At 60.4% G+C, this 19,102-nt stretch overlaps 2 protein-coding genes across 3 annotated transcripts; one reads left to right on the top strand and one right to left on the bottom strand.

Annotated features, from left to right (window-relative positions):
* Positions 1-1,043: 1,043 nt before the first annotated feature.
* On the top strand, positions 1,044-9,299 carry Grin3b (glutamate ionotropic receptor NMDA type subunit 3B). Its single transcript, XM_048341808.1, has 9 exons — positions 1,044-1,475; positions 3,216-3,808; positions 4,643-5,675; positions 7,539-7,684; positions 7,763-7,878; positions 7,982-8,133; positions 8,337-8,501; positions 8,642-8,709; positions 8,797-9,299. Exons 1-9 carry the CDS (start codon positions 1,044-1,046, stop codon positions 9,173-9,175), a joined length of 3,084 nt encoding a protein of 1,027 aa, XP_048197765.1. The 3' UTR covers positions 9,176-9,299.
* On the bottom strand, positions 9,226-18,403 carry Tmem259 (transmembrane protein 259). 2 transcript variants are annotated; one of them, XM_048341810.1, is made up of 11 exons: positions 17,929-18,401; positions 12,756-13,028; positions 11,992-12,091; positions 11,800-11,910; positions 11,578-11,700; positions 11,391-11,491; positions 11,217-11,274; positions 11,052-11,135; positions 10,841-10,973; positions 10,631-10,730; positions 9,226-10,426 (listed from the first exon to the last, which is right to left on the bottom strand). In XM_048341810.1, exons 1-11 carry the CDS (start codon positions 18,190-18,192, stop codon positions 9,881-9,883), a joined length of 1,893 nt encoding a protein of 630 aa, XP_048197767.1. In that variant the 5' UTR covers positions 18,193-18,401; the 3' UTR covers positions 9,226-9,880. The 2 variants fall into 2 exon arrangements, with proteins under 2 accessions (XP_048197767.1, XP_048197766.1); XM_048341809.1 differs by having other exon boundaries at positions 11,052-11,274; positions 17,929-18,403.
* Positions 18,404-19,102: the final 699 nt, after the last annotated feature.

The raw sequence follows: 19,102 nt of genomic DNA, 5'->3' as shown, positions 1-19,102 counted from the left end.
GGCTGGGATCTGAGGATGGTGGTTCGAAGCCAGCCCACGCAGGAAGAGTCTGTGACACTCTTATCTCCAATAAAGTACTCAGAAAAAAACCGAAAGTGGCGCTGTGGCTCAAATGGTAGAGTGCTAGCCTTGGGTAGATGGGAGTGTGTGGTGAGATAATGTTGTGGGTTGACATTTTTGTATCTTCTGGGTGTCAGGCAAGAAATGTTTTTTTTTCAGTGTAGAGCATTGATACAGGGTTTTGAAGGGTGATGAGTTCTATGATCCATGTTGCCTGACCAGGGCTGAAGGGCAGATTCTACCTTACTGGGCATAGATGTGCCAGCCTCAGTTTCCCCAAGCAACACACAATGGTCCGACAAACAGGCTGGGAGCCGGTGGCTCATAACTAAAATCCTAGCTACTTGGGAGGCTGAGATTTGAGTGCCACAATTTAAAACCAACCCAGGCAGAAAAGTCCATGAGGCTCTATCTCTAACCACCCAAAAGCCAGAAGTGGAGCTGGGGCTTAAGAGGTAGAGCTCCAGGCTTGGGCAACAAAAACTCAGGAACAACACCCAGGCCCTGAGTTCAAGCACCAGGACAGGCACAAAAACAACACAACACAAAAACTCAGATGTGGGTTGGGAGTAGAAGCAGGGACAAGTTTGGGCCTCAGTTTCCCTGTCTGAGCAATGGGCAACCTTCCCTAGGGTAGGTGGTAAGCCACCCCAGTATCCTGGAGAACAGGGGCTAGTTATCGGGGCTCCACTTACAGCCCTAAATTCTTGCCTTGGCTGTCCTATCATCCGCAGATTCACAGGATGGCAGGCTGGGAGCAGGGCGCGGGTGCCCGGCCCTGCCCATCCAGGCCACCAGCAGGTCTGGCAGTGATCCTCTGCTCCCTAGTGGCTGCTGGGGACCCGCAGGCGGCAGGGGCGCGGCCGGCCGAGGCCGGGCGGGACGAGGTGCGCTGCCTGGAGCGGGCCGGGGACCCGGGCACCCGAGGATCGCGATCGGCCGCAGGTCCCTTCCCGCGCGTAGTCACCGAGCACAACTTTGTGATGGAGTTTGTGCGGGTGCTGTGGCTCGGGCTGGCGCTGGCGGTGGCGCTGCGTTGGGGAGCAGCCCGCGGCCACCCGCAGCCGTGCGGCGCCCGGGCCCGCCTGGGGGGCTCCGTGCGCCTGGGCGCCCTGCTGCCCCGCGCGCCCGCCGCCCGCGCCCGCGTCCGGGCTGCCCTCGCCCGGGCCAGCCTGGCACCGCCGCTGCCGCACAACCTCAGTGTGGAGCTGGTGGTCGTCGAGCCCCCCGCCCGGGACCCGGCCTCGCTCGCCCGCGGCTGGTGCCAAATGCTGGCGGCGCCGGGCGTGGCGGCCCTGCTGGCGTTCCCCGAGGCGCGGCCGGAGCTGCGGCAGCTGCAGTTCCTGGCGGCCGCCACCGAGACGCCGGTGCTCAGCGTGCTGCGGCGGGAGGCACGCGCGCCCCTCGGCGCCCCGGTACGCCCGGACGCGCCGCACGCGCGCGCGGCGATCGGGGGCCGGGGGCCTGGGCGGGAGGCACGCGGAGGCTGCGGGAGGACGGGGGGACCGAGCCCCCGGAAGCTAGATGTCCCCAGGGCGCAGGGAACGGGGACCCAAAGACGAACGACCCGGGCTGCCCGGGGGCGCCCGAAGGTTGTTGGCTAGGAGGCTGGAACCCCGGGGCGCAAGGACGGGCGCCTCTGAACCCCAGACACGGGCATTCATAAGACGCCTTCTCTGGGGGCGCACAGGTCTTTTACAGACCCCAGTCCGGGACTTGTTGCAGGGAGACCCCATCCCTTCTCCTTGGACGGACACCTCCCTCCCCTCCGAATTTGTTCTATCACCTGTGGTCGGGAGCACAGCGGGGTCTCCGCACCCCCACATGGACAGGTGGGGTGGGGGTGCCTGTTGAGGCCTCTTTCCTGACAGGATTCTCTCCTTTCTTCCCAGGGACCCTCAAAGCCAGGCATGGCTGGCTCTCCCTGCTACGCCCTCTCCGGGTGCCCTGGTCTCCAGGCACCGCTATTACCCACGCCCTAACCCTGATGGGCCTCCTATATTATCTCTTCTTAGTCACCTGTCTCGATGAAATAAGGGGAGCAGAAAAGTCGGGACAGGCCTCCAGGGCTCCTTACAGAAAGATTCCCCCCCCCACCCCCCCGCCCACCAGCAAGGAGAACCCAGCTCAGGCCTGGGGCCTGGTGACCCGGATTCTCGGAAGCAGGGTGGAGCAGGGTTAAAGACCCTACCGCCTCCCTCCTTCCAAACCCAATTTGAGGAAACTCTGGCCTCAAAGGAGTGCCACTATTCAGGGGGCCCTCTGGGTCCTCCTAACCTTCCCACACCTATTGAAAGGTGCAGACACAAACCCAGGCCTGTGGTGCCCTCTGGTGTAACTTTTGGGAACTGCATCCATGGGTCCTAGCTTCCCTGGGCTTGGCCTTTTGTGGCCTCTGAGACTAGCCTGGCCCCCAAGGATTGGAGCTGTATCCCCAGCCTGTCCCTCAGCACTGGGCACTCTGGTCACACCCAGACCAAGCACCACCTACCTTAGGTGTCTGGTAAGGCTGTCCTGTCCACCATGCACCTAGAACAAGTCCCCCAAACACTACATGGCCCTGGGTATGGAGGGGTAGCCAGCTAAGGGGCACAGTAAGGCATGAGAAGGGGGAGTGATCTGGTTATCTCTAAGCATGAGTGTTACATCTGGATAGTCCCCAGAGAACCATTGTCCTTGACTTTTCAGGGGACCTCAGGCAGGTAGGAGGATGAGGTCAGGACTGAGATGGAGGTGGGGACCCAAGGGGCAGGGGAGTTCAAGGAAGCCCAGGTTTTGCCTAGATGGATAGAGAAGTCTGCAGAGAGAAGGGGCAATAGAACTAGGTTTTGCAGGATGTTTAGGAGTTAGGATGTTTAGGCCTAGTGGGTGAAGGGTATTCCATCTGGGGAAATAACCGCCCGCCCCCAAATCTCCAAAGTGGGCCACTGCCACAATGGCAAGATCAAAAATATCAGGCTCTGAGTGTCAGGCTAAGGAGACTGAACTTTGTGCTAGGAACAGGGAGGATTGAGAGCTAGGGTGGGCTGGGAGAAGGCAGGGTGAGGCCCAGCTGTGGAGGTGACATCTATTTATTGAACACCTATGATGGGATAGAATGGGGATCGTGGGACATGGAGATCACCCACCCTAATTTATAGCCACCCCCTTCCCAGAACCCGTTTCACCTGCAACTGGATTGGACCAGCCCCCTGGAGACGCTGCTGGATGTGCTGGTGTCCTTGCTGCGGGCGCACACCTGGGAGACCATCGGCCTGGTCCTCTGCCGTGTCCGGGACCCCAGCAGTCTGGTGACCCTGTGGACAAGCCGGGCAGGCCAGGCCCCAAAGCTGGTGCTGGACTTGAGCAGGCCAGACACGGAAGACACAGCCCTGCACATGCGCCTGGCCCCGCTGGGGAGCCTGGCAGGAGAGGAAGCCCCAGTGGCCGCAGCTGTCCTCCTCGGCTGTGGCACTGCCCGGATTGGCCAGGTGCTTGAGGCCGCACCCCTGGGTCCCCGCTGGCTGCTGGGTACCCCACTGCCTGCAGAGGCCCTGCCCACTATTGGTTTGCCACCCGGCGTGCTAGCGTTGGGTGAGGTGGCCCGACCCCCACTGGAGGCCACGATTCACGATGCCGTGGGGCTCATAACGCAGGCGCTGAGCAGCGTAGCCCATGTGCAGCCAGAGCACGCCCTGATCCCGACCACTGTCAGCTGTGAGGAGCTGCCACGGGCGGGACCAGAGTCCTCCGGGAGCTTCCTAGCACGGTAAGTAGGGCATCAGCTTAGGAGGGGATCTGAGAGCGCGGGGCCACACCATGGTCTCAGTGGATGGGAGGCCTAGGCAGAAGGGTCATGAGCTCCAAGCCCGGGATGGACACAATGAAACCCTGCCTCAAAAACCCAATAAATGGGATGGGAACGTGGCCTAGGAGTAGAGTGCTTGCCTTGTATACATGAAGCCCTGGGTTCAATTCCTCAGCACCACATATGTAGAAAAGGCTAGAAGTGGCGCTGTGGCTCAAGTGGTAGAGCGCTAGCCTTGAGCAAAAAGAAGCCAGGGACAGTGCTCAGGCCCTGAGTCCAAGACCCAGGACTGGCAACAAAAAAAGAAACATCCAACAAATAAGCTGGGTGCTGGTGGCTCACACCTGTAATCGTAGCTACTCAGGAGTACAGCAGTTCAAAGCCATCCCAGTCAGGACAGTGTGTGAGACTCAGCACCAATTAACCACCAAAAAGCCAGAAGTGGTGCTGTGGCTCAAGTGGTAGAGTGCTAGCCTTGAGCAAAAAGACAGTGCTCAGGCCCTGAGTCCAAAAGGCCCAGGACTGGCAAAAAAAAAAAAAAGGAGGTGGCATTTTCAGGGGGTGAAAAGGTGGCCGTGGTTGGTGGGCACAAGACATGTCCACTCTGGCAGCTCCCAGCTGGGGCGAACGATTCCCTGCAATAACCAGCTCTGGGTCTCGGCACCCGGATGGTTAAGTTGGCTGCAGGACAGGTATTCAGGGGGACAGGTGCCTCTGTTGGGAAGGAATCGGGTCAGGTTGGGAAGTCCAGCAGGTCCATGCTGCAGCCTCTGTGACACCCCTTCTTACCCCCAGGTTCCTGGCCAACACCTCCTTCCAGGGTCGCACGGGCCCCGTGTGGGTGACAAGTTCATCCCAAGTGCATATAACCCGAAGCTTTAAGGTGTGGAGTCTGCGCAGAGACCCCCGGGGCGCCCCAGCCTGGGCTACGGTGGGCAGCTGGCGGGATGGGCAGCTGGCCTTGGAGCCTGGGGCTGCTGGTGTCCGTCCCCCAGCCCACCTCGGCGCCCAGACACGGCCCAAGCTCCGTGTGGTGACCCTAGTGGAACATCCCTTTGTGTTTGTGCGTGAACCCGATGAAGATGGGCAGTGCCCGGCAGGGCAGCTGTGCCTGGACCCCGGCACCAATGACTCAGCCACACTGGATGCGCTGTTTGCTGCGCTGGCCAATGGCTCTGTGCCCCGGGCCCTGCGGAAATGCTGCTACGGCTACTGCATCGACCTGCTGGAGCGGCTGGCTGAGGACACACCCTTTGACTTTGAGCTGTACATCGTGGGCGATGGCAAGTACGGGGCCCTGCGCGATGGCCGCTGGACCGGCCTGGTGGGCGATCTGCTGGCTGGCCGGGCCCACATGGCAGTCACGAGCTTCAGCATCAACTCAGCCCGCTCTCAGGTGGTGGACTTCACCAGCCCCTTCTTCTCCACCAGCCTGGGCATCATGGTGCGCACGCGGGACACCGCCTCGCCCATCGGGGCCTTCATGTGGCCGCTGCATTGGTCCATGTGGGTGGGCGTCTTCGCCGCCCTGCACCTCACGGCACTGTTCCTCACCCTGTACGAGTGGCGCAGCCCCTACGGCCTCACACCGCGTGGCCGGAACCGGGACACCGTGTTCTCTTACTCCTCGGCTCTCAACCTCTGCTATGCCATCCTTTTTGGGCGGACCGTCTCCAGCAAGACACCCAAATGTCCCACCGGACGCTTCCTCATGAACCTCTGGGCCATCTTCTGCCTGCTGGTGCTGTCCAGCTACACAGCTAACCTGGCAGCTGTCATGGTGGGCGACAAGACCTTTGAGGAGCTCTCGGGAATCCATGACCCCAAGGTAGCTGGTTAGCACAGGGCTGAGGGCAAACACAGGGCATAGCCAGCCCCTCCAATCCTCAGACACCTATCATCTATCAATGATACCAGTTTTTTTTGTTTTTGTTTTTGTTTTTGTTTTTGCCAGTCCTGGGCCTTGGACTCAGGGCCTGAGCACTGTCCCTGACTTCTTTTTGCTCAAGGCTAGCACTCTACCACTTGAGCCACAGTGCCACTTCTGGCCATTTTCTATATATGTGGTGCTGGGGAATCGAACCCAGGACTTCATGTATACGAGGCAAGCACTCTTGCCACTACGCCATATTCCCAGCCCTGATACCAGTTTTTGTTTTTGTTTTTTTTCCCAACGGTCTTTATTAATGTGATCTAGGTAAGAGTCCCAGGGCTGCCACCCAGTGGTCAATGATACCAGTTTTGTTGTTGTTGTTTTTTTGGCCAGTCCTGGGCCTTGGACTCAGGGCCTGAGCACTGTCCCTGGCTTCTTTATGCTCAAGGCTAGCACTCTGCCACTTGAGCCACAGCTCCACCTCTGGCCTTTTCTATATATGTGGTGCTTGGGAATCAAACCCAGGGCTTCATATATATGAGGCAATCACTCTTGCCACTAGGCCATATTCCCAGCCCCCTCTTTATTGCCACCCCCCAATGATCTTTATTAATGTCATCTATCTATCAATCATCGTATCTATCTATCTATCTCACTGTCATCTATCTATGTTGGTCCTGGCACTTGAATTCAGGGCCTGGCCACTGTCCCTGAGCTTTTTTGCTCGAGGCTAGCACTCTGCCACTTGAGCCACAGCTCTACTTTCAGCTTTTTTTTGGCAGTTAATTGGAAATAAAGTCTCAGGCTTTCCAGCTTAGGCTGGCTTTGAGCCATGATTTTTAGGCCTTAGCCTCCCGAGTAGCTAGGACTACAGGTGTGACCCACCAGCATCCAGCTGTCTTATTTATTTTGAATATTGGGACTTGAACCCTGAGCCTTTTGGCCAATGCTCTACCACTGGACTGCACATCCAGTCCTCAGACAAATTGGTTGTTTGCTCAGTATCTGCTAGGCTCTGGAAGGAATGAAGGAAAGGAGAGAAAAAGAAAGAAAAAAGAATTGGAAGCCTGGTGCTGATGGCTCACACTTGTAATCCTAGCTAGTCAGGAGGCTGAGATCCAGGTTTGAAGGCAGCCCAGGCTCTAATTAAAAAAGGCGAAAGTGGAGCCGTGGCTCAAGTGGTATAGCATTAGCGTTGAGAACTTAGGGGCAGCACTCACTCAAGGCCCGAGTTCAAGCCCAGTATTGGGGCTTGAAAAGAAAAGGAAAAAAGACAGGATTGGGGAGATGAGCTGGCCCAGGGTTAGATGCTGGGTGCAGCATAATGGGAGGATGAGAAGGTGGGAGGAGGAGGAGGAGGAGGAGGGATGGCGGGGTGGAGGATGGGGCGGGAGGAGGAGGAGGGGGGAGGGGTGGCGGATGGAGAGGGGGTGATGGGAGGTAGATGTTGAGGAGCATGGAGGGCTGGGCAGGCCTGCAGTGGGTGGTTTGTTCCTGGGGTACAGGTAAAATGGTTATGGGAGTTGGGGGTCAGAACTACCCTGAATAGCATGGGAATCCTGAGGGGCAGGTGAATGTGAAGGGGACAGATGGGAATGGTATGGGGCCTGGGGTTCCCCTAGAACCCCAAGAGAAGCCACTGGGAAGGCAGGTTCAAGGTGAAGTCCCCTCTCCAGGGGCCTTGTAAACAGAGGGTCTCACTCCAGGTGAGCTTGCCTGCAGGGTGCCCACGGGTGTCCTGACTGGGGAGGACGTGTGGAGGTGGGATCAGCGGCTCCTGGGTGGTGGACTCTGCTGACCTCTGCCCGCTCCCCGCAGCTGCACCACCCGTCACAGGGCTTCCGCTTCGGGACGGTGTGGGAGAGCAGCGCGGAGGCCTACATCAAGGCGAGCTTCCCGGAGATGTATGCGCACATGAGGCGCCACAGTGCGCCCACCACGCCTGACGGTGTGGCCATGCTCACGTGAGGCCCGGGCCCCGGGGTGGGCTGGGGCGGGGGTTGAGCTGCGGACCCCACCGCACTGACCCTGCCTCCCCCCAGGAGCGACCCTCCCAAACTCAACGCCTTCATCATGGACAAATCGCTGCTGGACTACGAGGTGTCCATCGACGCGGACTGTAAACTGCTGACGGTGGGCAAGCCCTTCGCCATCGAGGGTGAGGGAAGGAGAGCCGGGGGCTGGCGCGGACAGGCCCGGGGTCCCCCCAGCATGGGCGCGGCGCTCCAGGGGGTGTATTCCACCTGCCCGGGCTTTCCCAGGCTACGGCATCGGGCTGCCCCAGAACTCGCCGCTCACCTCCAACCTGTCGGAGTTCATCAGCCGCTACAAATCCTCGGGCTTCATCGACCTGCTCCATGACAAGTGGTACAAGATGGTGCCCTGTGGGAAGCGGGTTTTCGCCGTGACGGAGGTGAGGATGGGCTCCAGGCTGGGGGGGAGGAGGGGGGCGTGGGAATCCCCCCCATCATTCTTGTGCACTCCTGGTCCCACAAAACCCCAGCCCCCGCGTCCCCCTCTCAACCTGGCTCCACGGGCGCAGCCTACCTTCATCCAGGGGCCTCTGTCACGTGACCCCGTGGGCTCCCTGCCCGTCTCCCCCCGCCCCCCCCCCAGACCCTCCAAATGGGCATCTACCACTTCTCGGGGCTCTTCGTGCTGCTCTGCCTGGGCCTGGGCAGTGCCCTGCTCAGCTCGCTGGGTGAGCACGTCTTCTACCGCCTGGCGCTGCCCCGCATCCGCCGCGGTAACCGGCTGCAGTACTGGCTGCACACCAGCCAGGTGAGGTGGGGGCGGGGCCAGGTGCGGTGGGGGGGGCGGGGCGGGCCTCAGGCCGGCCAGGTGAAGAGGGCCAGCCGGCGGCGGGTGGCGACTGGGCTCCTGGCCCATCCCACCACCAACGGGGACTCTGCGGGTCTCAGAAAATCCACCGGGCGCTGAACCCGGGGCTGCCGGAGGGACAGCAGGAGAGGCTGGAGCCGGAGCCCAGGTGAGGATGAGGGAGCGCGGGTGATAGGGGCCCTCCCGCCGGGTGGGCGCAGCCGCAGGGCGTCGCTTAGCCCCATCCCGTCCCCAGTGGAACCGAGGAGCCGCGGCAGGACAGCCCGCTGGACCCCGAGGGGCCGGGCCGCTGGAAACGTGTGCGCCGGGCCGTGGGCAAGGAGCGCCGGGTGCGCTTCCTGCTCGAGCCGGGGGCTGCGGCCGGGGACGCGGAGGCCCGTGCGGAGCCCCAGCCAACAGCAGGTCCCGCATGGCCGTGCTCCAACGGGAGGCCGGCGGCCCCGCACGCGGCCGAGCTGGAGGCGCTGGCGAGGCACATCGAGGAGGTGCGGGAGCGGCTCCGCCAGGCCCTGCTGCGGCGCGGGGAGCTGCGGGCCCAGCTCGGGGACAGCGCCCGCCACCGTCCGCTGCGCCTGCTGCAGGCGGCGGCAGGGAGCCCGGAAGAGGCGCAGTGATAGAGCCAAGGTCAAGGGCGGGCAGGCCGGCCCAGCGCACGCAGACCGCACCCCGTCCACAGACAGTTTATTCTATATACAAACAACTTCCAACACCGCAATTAAATAGAATGGAATGAGCAATCCGCATCCCTTCCGGGTGATCGGCTCGACCCCTGGCCCACTCCCGGGCCAAGCAGGGCTGGGCCCTGGCCACTGCCCATGGCACCCGTGTCCCTGTGTCTGGGCGGCAGCTCTTCTCTCTTGGGGACCCCAGGCTGGTCGCTCTCGTGGACAGGGGCAGCCTTGGAGAAGGCACTGCGCAGGGAGCACCAGGCAGGGCTGGACAGCACCAAGGTGTGCGAGGCCTGCCCCACCCTGCCTGCTCCTCCACGTGGTAGCCTTGCCCACACTTGCTGCATTCTGCCCAGGACTGCACATGGGCCAGGACACCCAGGTCTTCCAGAACCTTCCAAGTCTCCACTTCCGCCCCTTTCACAGACCACTGCAAACCCAGCTGTCTAGTAGGTCAAGCCTTGGTGGGTTCCACATCTGATCTGGTGAGGCAGGCCCCACCTCCTACAAACTGGAGGACCACCACCCCCCCACCATCCTGAGCAGCCAGGTGGTCCAGAGGAAGGAGGCAGAGGACACTGGTGCCCCTCCCCCCATGGCTTCCTCAGCCCCACCAGTTGCAGAAGCGGGGACAGGCGGCGCTGGGGCTTCTCAGGACCCGGCCTGGGAGGGCGCGTCTGTTGAGGCTGGGACAGCAGGGCTGGGCCCACTCGCCGAAGCCTCCATTGGGGCCGCATCAGATGCCAAGGAGTCACTCTGAGGAGCACTGTCCTGGGAGGTGTGGGGTGGGTTCCCACTGGGACTCAGGGATCTAGCAGGTCGCCGTTCCAAGAGCGAGGCACTCAGGCCAGACAGGAAGGAGGCATCAGAGATGATGGCGGCTGTCTCAGCCATCCAGCCCAGGTCACTTCCGGCTACCGCCGCCACAGATGCTGCTACAGCCCCCAGGGAGCTGGGGGCTGCAGCCCCTGGCCCGGGCCCTCCGCCCACTCCAGTGGAGGCCGGTCCCAGGGCTAGCGGCTGGCCTGCAGGGTCAGCGGTCGCAGCTTGGGAGCCAGAGTTGTTGTTCAGGTCATCCGGCAGCGCCGTGGGTGTCCCGGGGCCCAGCTGTGGGTTCTGCAGCAGCATCTCCTGGATGCGGATCTGCTGCAGGATGGCTGGCAGCTCGTAGTGGTGGAAGAAGTAGATCATGGAATGCTGTGGGTGGAAGAGGCCCATCAGAGCCCAGGAAGGGGTATGCCACAGTGGAACTGAGGAGGGGGCCCCACTTTCCGTCCACCCTGCCCTGCTGCAGCTGGCTTGGGAGGCAGTGCCCCAGCAGCAGGGGGCAGCAAGGCAAAAGGGCAAGGACCCATATTGCCCTGGGGACCCAACCACCTCACCAACCCTCTCAGGCCTCACCTGAATGAACAGCCAGGAGGTGACCAGGGCCAGGCTGCTGTACTGCCCATTGAAGCGGTAGTGGTAGGCGTAGAAAGCGAAATGGTACAGGTAGAAGAACCTGTGCAGGGCAGGGCCATGAGTGCTGGCAGACTCCCCTGCCTAGACCCACACTGGCCCTATACCCCAGCCCTCCAGTGACCCTGAACCCCACAGCCCTGCCCAGCTCACCGCAGCCAGTGCCGCTTGCTGGTGTTGGTGTGGCAGCAGATGGCATCGTACTGGTCAGCCAGCCACACGATGAGGATGATATAGAAGGCTGTGGTGGTATCATTGAAGAACTCAGACATGATGGCCTCCATTCCTGTGGGGAAAGGCGGCACTGTTGGAGCCAGCAGGGTGGGGTGAGGGCAGGGGTGGTAGTGCTGGGCAGAGTCCTCACCAACGAGGGCCAGGATGACAGTCAGCAGGGGTGCTGCGGGAAAAGCGATGGCCATGTTCATCTCCAGCATCTGCAGCAGGTCCACTGCGGGCACAGGGCGCGGGGGCCACTCGTGAGGGCCTGGGGGCGAGCCCGCCCCGCCCCCCGCGGCTGGCCGGGACTCACCGATGAAGACGAAGATCTGGTGGTGGGAGTAGCGGAGCAGCATGGACACGCTGAGTGTCTGCAAGCAAGGCACAGGGGTGAGGGGCAGCCGGAATGACATGCCCTGGAGCCCCGCCCCTGCCGAGGCCCCACCCACAGCTCCCCCCCAGGACCCCGAGGGCCCCTCACACTCACGAAGATGACCATGATCACAAAGGCAGCCAGGTAGGATGTGCGTGCCATCCACATGCTGACAAAGCGGTAGTGCTCGCCAGACACCACGTTCCGCAGGAAGCCTGTGGGGAAGGCAGTGAGGATGGCCTGGCCCCATACCCCTCCCTACCTGCCTGTGCCTGGCCCACCTCGCCAGCCCGCACCTTACCCTTGTTCTCCTCGTTCTCGGCCAGGCCCTTCACACTGGACATGAGAATGTCATCATAGCCCAGGAACTCATCCAGCAGCAGGCGGCTGAACCGGTCCCCAAAGCACTGGTCCCGAGTGGGGTCTGTGGGAGGGTGCAGTCAGGGCTGGGCAGAGCTCTGGGAGGTGCCCTGCAGCCCCACCCCATCGCCCCATGACACCTGTGGCGTGGGGTTAGACTCACCTAGGGTGACAACCATGACGGGGATGCTCAGGCGCTGGCGCGTGGCCTGTGACAGCCGCAGAAAGCCATATTCCAGCGAGTACTCCACGATGTACTCATCCTGGGGCCACACTGCAGGGACAGGGCCGGTGAGCCCAAGCCAGCCCCACCTCATTCTGTATACACACTGACAGCCCACAGCCCCGTGCATACCTTTGGCAGGTGTCTCAGGGAAGGGAAATTCCTGGCTGTTATTCAAGGCTTCAGTTCCACCCGGTGGCTTGAACACCTTGGGCTCAATGTCCAGCTCAAACTGTTGGCAACCAGGGACCAAGGCGTCAGTGTGCTCATCTGGGACCTGAGGACCCCTGGGGTCCTTTCTCCCACTGACTGAGAAGCATAGAGATTTCCACTGCCCCACTAGACTGGGTGGGACCACCTCTCTGTCACAAACAAGGCTCAGACTGACTTCCTGTACCTCTGTCAGGGTCCAGAACCCTACCCCAGTCCCAAGCCTACCCCATATGTGGTTCTCCGGGAAAGGGTTAGAACCCCGAAGCTGGGGGTTAGAACCCCAAAGCTGGGGACTCAGGCAGGGTTTGAGCAGAGGCCTCAGGTCCCAGGGCCAGGGGTCAGGGTCGCTCAGCTTCCCCCAGTAGCTGGAGCATGAGAGTTTCTGGCCATCATGGGGCTGAGATGGCCGTCCTCTCATATGAATGACAGATGCCCATCCCTCCACCACTGGGCCACCTTGGGTGGGTACAGAGCTCTTGGCTGGGCCCTTGCCTTCTCCTCTAGCACTTCTGACCTTTATACCCCAGAACCAGGCCCATCTCTATCTACCTCACAGCAGGGAGCCACTCACTGAAGGCCATCAAGGCCAAGCAGAGAGAAAGCCGCCAAGCCCTCTGAAGGCAGGCTCCTTCTCCCTGCATGGGTCTCCTTTCAGCTTTGCATCTGATCAGAGCAGGGCTCACCTTCACAGAGCTGTTCCCAAACATCTCCATGGTCAGTTCCTCCTCCTCCTCCTCCAGCTCCAGGCCTCCTGGCTCTACAGCCAAGCCCGCGAAGCTCTGACGGCTGCCATCACAGAACTGGAGGAAGACGGGTGCACGGCTCGAGTTGTGCCGCACTTCCACTCGAAGGATGCCCTCGCGAGGCCACCTGTCACGCACGTGTTCCAGGCAGTTGATGGGTGAGCGGGAGAAGACAATGTGGATGTAGGCCAGCACGAAGAGCACAAACAGGGCCTGAGGAAGACAGCAGTGAGTGGTCCTGCTCAGCAGGTGCCGGGAGGAGAAGTCCTGATTGGACCCCAGCCCACAAAAGGCTCATGGGTCTTGGTTCTCTCTCTCTCTCACTGACTGTCTGTCTGTCTGTCTGTCTTTCTCTCACCAGTACTGGGGCTTGAACACAGAGTCTGGATGCTGTCCCTTAGCTTTTTTCACTCAAGGCTGGCGCTCTACCACTTGAGCCATACCTCATCTTCTGGCTTTTCAGTGGTTTATTGAAGAAAACAATCTCACCAACTTTCCCACCGGGGCTTGGCTTTGACCCCTGGTCCTCAGATCTCAGCCTTCTGAGTAATGAGGATTGTAAGAGTGAACCACCTGGTTAAGGGCTTTGGGCTTTGAATTCTCGTGACTGGCCATGATTCCTTATGGGAGAAGCCAGGCTCTCTGTTGGGTCTTGTGGGTGAGACTCCACTCCAAAGACAGGGAACTGGGTTCAGGCCAGTAGCACTGTGTCCAGATGTCCCCAGGCTGCCTGCTAGGCCTGCCACCCAGGTGAGGCTAGTTGGGCCCTGGGCTACACATTTACCACACTTTGGTTGTATCCTCAGAGTCCCTGACCTCACCAGCTAAGAATAGCCTCCTTTTCCTGGCCAGGCAGCCTCTGCACCCTCCCAGGCCTGACGGGGCCAGTGACAGTGGGTCACAGTTGGCCCTGGGGGAGGGGCTGCAGGCATTCAGGACAGGCCCGGGAAGCGTCCTCATCTATGAGATGGAACAGCAGCCACTCTCAGGGGGTGATTCTGCCCTCAGGGTATGGGTGGCATTTGGGGACATGCAGAGCTGTCATGGCTGGGGTGTTCCTGGCATGGAATAGGTGGAGGCCACTAAGTGAAAAGAGGGTCCCGGGGAGTTGTACGGTACTCAGCCTAGACCTGGATGTTTCGCCAGTGGTGCCAGCACAGTCTCGCATGCCGTACATGCCCACCACGTGTACTCCCCAAGTTCCCAGACTCTCCAGGGAAGAGCTGTCCGGACTCCCAAAGCACAGCAGAGGCCCGCCTGGGCTGGAGATGCTGGAGCACAAAACCCTTCTGCTGACAGAGGCCCCAGTGTTCAGAGGACAGTGAGCTGCCCGTGGCCACAGAGCCAGAACTCCAGCCCTTCCGTGCCCAAAGGCAGCCCAGACCGCCCTTTCTGGAGTACTCTGCAGACCGGGGACAGTGGGAGTCAGCGAGGCACATCCTAGCCTGCCCAGCCCAACCTGATGGCTGCCACCTGAGGCAAATGGCAAATGGCAGAAAGAGGCCATAGGTCTGAGCACCTGCTGGCATCCTGGACCACAGCAGAAACGGGCACAGGCTCACCAGGGGCTTCTCAGTGGAGAGATTCAAAGCTCCTCCTCTGAGGCCAGTAGAAGAAAAAGTTTCTGTCCCTTACAACCAAGAGCACCAAAAGCTAGGGGTCAGCAGTGGACCACAGGCCCTCACCAGAGTGCTGACACAGCACGTCCCAAGCCAGGGGCTGCCTGCCGCTCCAGGACACCTTGCCACCACAGCCCCATCTCACAGAGGAAGAACCTGGGCACAAGGGTTGCAAGCCTGCTGAGGTTACAAGGCCAGTAGGGAAGACCTGGGAGTGGTCCTGAGCTGTAGACCAGGCCTCCTGCTGACCTGCACCATGGACAGACTGGTGGCCCTGGGCAGACCTGAGACTGAGGGGTGATACTGAGGGCCCCATGTCCTGCCACACCCACCTCCCATGGGCTGCGGACCCCACAGGGGGGTCAGCCTCTGCGGATGGGTGGACTTGGCTACATGGCCCCTAGGCCCCTGAGAGCTGTGAATCAGCTGTCACCCTGGTGTCCCCTCCAGCTGTCCTGGCAGTGGTCACACTCCCCCAACCAGGTGCCACATGCTGGTCGGGCCCAAAAGACACCTGGTAGAGCCCCAAGTGGCCTCCTCCACTGACCTGCTGGGTCTCTGCCCTACCCAACAAGACCAGCTTCTGTCTTGGCCTCAGTTTCCCCACTACAGAGCAATGATCAGGTAACACCCAGCCAGACTCATTCCTGGGTCCTCTGGCCCAGGCTACCCTCTGCCACTCCATATGGCTTGGTGGCTCTGATCAAACCCTCTGTCCCCCTGCTGTCCCCAAGCTTCCATCCAGCATGCCCAGGCTTCTATTGCCAGGACCCAGGCTCTCCCCCTTGTGGCTGCTCCCCTGCATCTCCCCATCCCATGCTTAGCCTCCCCCAGTACCGCTCTTCCCCATGCCCCCTCAGTACTCTATCCTGGAGCGCAGGGAGATGGGTACTAAGCACAGCAGACACTAGGCTGCAGAGGCTGCCCCTGCCACCACCTCCAGGAAGCCTCCTGGTGGGATGCCCAGCGGCCTCACTCCCTGATGCCCAGGGTCCATGTCTAAGCCCACTGGCCCATCTCTGGGAGTCTCAGGGACCATACTTTTCTCAGAGAGGGTAGCACCCCACAGTCCCAGCTAGTCTCTGCAGGAAAACCCCAGCTCTCTTCCACTCAGCACCCTGCTGCTTCCCTCCCAAGGGCACAGCACAGAGACTCCCAGGAGTGGCCATAGTGACAGTCCCCTCCTCCCCAGTAGGGAGCAGGAACCTAGAGTCTATCCTCACCTCGGTCTTCAGTGTCCCCAGGAAGGGCACACTGCTATCCCCACTCACCAGAGGGCAGGGCCCTGACCCCATCCAGCACTGCTCCCTGGTTACCAGAAGACAACACTCCAGGTCTACCAGCCTTTGGGCCAAGACGCTGCCCGCCATCTTTCCCAGTAGCCCGAGGCTCAGAGTGTGTGGGAACAGGGTGCTTGGCTACTCAGACCCACAGAGCAGCCAGGCGGCCTGGTGGGCAGGAAGCAGAAGAGGAACCGAGCTTTCTGGAACCCAGCACTGCCTCAGAAAGCAGTTGTTCCAGTCTGGGTTTCACAAATAAAGGAAATAAAAGGCACCAGCTATGACGGCACACTTCCTGATGGACAAGTCCCCAGTTCTCCCAGTAAGTCCACCACTCAGCATCTCTATGCTGAGAGGCTAGCAGAGAGCAAAAGCATCCCAGGGACTCCACCTTTTTTTGAGGCTCCTTCTTGGCAGCACAGGGCCACCAATGCCAGTGGCCCAGCCCAAGCTGCCCTGCTGTGGGTGACACCTGCCTGGAAAACAGAGCCAGGCCTTCAGGGATCACCAGAGGCCAGCCCCTTCCACCTTAGGAAGCAGGGGGATCAGAGAGAGGTTGCCCCACCACACCAAGCACACCTGCACGGAGGTTTGGCATGGGCGGGCACCTCAGTGACTGGGCAGTATCTAAAGGCCCCAAGCCCCTTCAGAGACCCAGACTACTCAGATTAGGTGTCTGAGAAAAATCCACTCTACTCATGTTCGGAGCATCCCAGAATGTCTGGGCCCCTGATACAGGATTCCAGATTCAGTGTCACATAACCGCCCCCTCAGCCACCATCACCTCTCAACAGGGTAGGGCAAATCCCAGCTGTGCTAGGGGCTACAGGAAGGAAGGAGGCAAGGCAGCACCTGCTGTTTGAGGGTGCTGCACCTGCCTGAAAGGCTAGCTCCTCACCCCTGGGTACTCTGCTTTCTGCATATGCAGGGGGACTTCCTTAGCAGTTATGGTTGAGGCTCCCAGGTCTATCGAATGGCCAGGTTCAGGCTGCTTTACACCAAACCCCAAAGAGCAGCCAGCTTCCACCCAACTGCTCAGGCTAACCAGCCCATATCCTTACCTCCCCTGTCCAGGGGCATTAGCCCCTTTCTGCAGACAGGAAGAAAAAGCCAGGCACCAGAGGCTCATGGTTTGAAGCCAGTTTGGGCAGGAAGGTCTGTGAGATACTTAACTCCAATTAACCAGCAAAAAGCCAGGAGTGGTGGCACACTGGAAGCTCATGCCTGTAATCTTAGCTACTCAGGAGGCTGACATCAGAGGATTGTGATTCGAAGCCCAGGCAGGAAAGTCCATGAGACTCTTGCCTCCAATTAACCACCAAAAAAGCTGGAAGTGGAGCTATAGCTCAAGTGATAAGAGTGAGAGCCTTGAGCAAAATAAATCTCAGGGACAGCACCCAAGCCCTGAGTTCAAAATCCAGTAGAACCCTGGCACACACAGAAAAAGAAAATGGAAAAAAAGAAGAAAAAGAAAAAGGAGGAGTTTGCTCAATGGTATCAACACTGCCTCTGCCACTTCTCCAATTTCTGGGGGCAGTCAGAACCTAGGACCCAGGTGACCTAGCTGTTTCCCATGTCAAACTCCTTCCGGGAGGCTGGCACCTGTCTTTCCTGAGGCCCCAAGGAGCATGCGAAGTGGGCACGGCCAGGACAGGCAGGCAGAGCCCACGGGAGGTTTAATCAGACCCAGGCAAGGTTCAAAGCTCCCTGAGCTGCTGTGACACTGCCGCTAACCCTAGCAGGCGACCTTACGAAGCCCCTGTCCCAAGCAAGGCCCTGAGAGGCTCAGCACAGGAAGGTTGTGGGCAGGTGGAAGGTTCCAGGAAGAGGCACACATAGGAACCACCTTGAGGGCAAGAGGGCGGCTCCCCGAGGTTATGGGAAAAACAGTACGGCGATAGGCTGGGTTCTAGGCCAGGTTAGGGTGAATGGAAAAAGCAATCCTGGGGTTCGGGATCTCAGGCTGCAGAGTCAGGGGTCAAAGGGCAGGAGGAGGGCCCTGGGGAGGTGAGGGTAGCTAAGGGAGGTGGGGACCCGGGAAGGAGGAGGCCGGGACTAAGGTCTACGACGCGGTGACACTCGGCCACTTGGCATTCCTCCAAGGCGGAGATGGGCAGGGTGACACTCCAGCTAGGTCAGAGGTCGCACGCTCGGGGTCAGAGGGTATGAGGCCTCCGGGGTAAAGGATCGGGATGGGGTCCGGGGTCCCGTCACCTTGAGCAGCACGAAGAACTCGAAGAGGCGCCGGAAGGCGGGAGGGAAGAGCCGCGAGTAGGTGACAGCCATCTTGAAGAAAAGTGCGTGGAACAGCCGGTCGCGCACGTTGATGAGGGGGTTGGGGTTCAGGTTGGGGGTGCGCGGGCCGCGCGCGGGGGCCGCACCACCGCCACCGCCACCGCCGCCGCCGCCGCCGCCGCTGCCGCCGCCGCCGTTGTTAGGCCCAGGCCCCGGGGCCGCGGGCGCAGCGTGTTCCGACATACCGCCTCGCGTTCACCCAGGCGGCCGGCCGGGTGTCTGAGGCGCGCCCTGGCCTCCGCCGCCCTCGCCGCTGCCCACGGCCACGGCCGCCTTCGCCTTCACCAGCGTCCGCGACGGGCCAGCCACGCCAGCGAGTGCGCTGGGCCAGAGAGGCTCTGTCCAGTGGAGCACCCTGGGATACCCGTGGCCGCCCGCGGAGGTCCCGCTCGCCCTAGCTCCGGGAGCCCAGGTTCGGCGATGACGGAGCCCCGTGCAGTTCGTCTCATTTGCATAGATATTTCCCACAAGTCTCCGCGGCTTGAGCGGCCACGCTCTCGACGTCTCCCTAGCTCAATATCTGAAGACTTTTTAAAACCTAATTAGATATTCAAAGTAAAGAACTCAAAATAAAGGGTGTTGTTTTTGGGATATCACAGAAAATACTTCAACACTGGTGGCCAGAAAGATCACATAATTGAAAAGTATTTGTCCTCATAGTGCTTAAATATCGCGTTCATAAAGCGCACTTCCGCTCTAGTGGTATGTGTACAAAATTGGACCGATGTAGAAAAGATAAGCTACGGCTCTCTGCGCAAGGATGATCACACAAATCTGTGAAGTGCCTTCGTTTTGATCAGCTGGCCTTATAACATAAAGGGGGGGGGGGAGGGGAATCTTACAACCAGTAGTCCCAGACTCGGTGTTCTCCCGGCACTCCACGCTGTGGACCACCCCATCACAGGACCCAGCACCTGAGGAACACCCTGGCCAGCCCTCGCTGAGTCAACCTGGCCCTGCAGAGGTGGGGAGGGGAGGACGTGTGAGCCACCGTGCCCGGGGTGCCCGGGAAGTACACTGGACACCCAGCAAACCCACATTTAAAGGTTGAAGGTAGTGGTGCCCCAGGGCCTGAACTCTGACACGGTGCCCA

This window comes from Perognathus longimembris, chromosome 3, assembly GCF_023159225.1.
Source record: "Perognathus longimembris pacificus isolate PPM17 chromosome 3, ASM2315922v1, whole genome shotgun sequence".
Classification (NCBI taxonomy): Eukaryota; Metazoa; Chordata; class Mammalia; order Rodentia; family Heteromyidae; genus Perognathus; species Perognathus longimembris.
The sequence above is the reverse complement of the archived record's forward strand: the minus strand, read 5'-3'. Positions and strand labels throughout refer to the sequence as shown.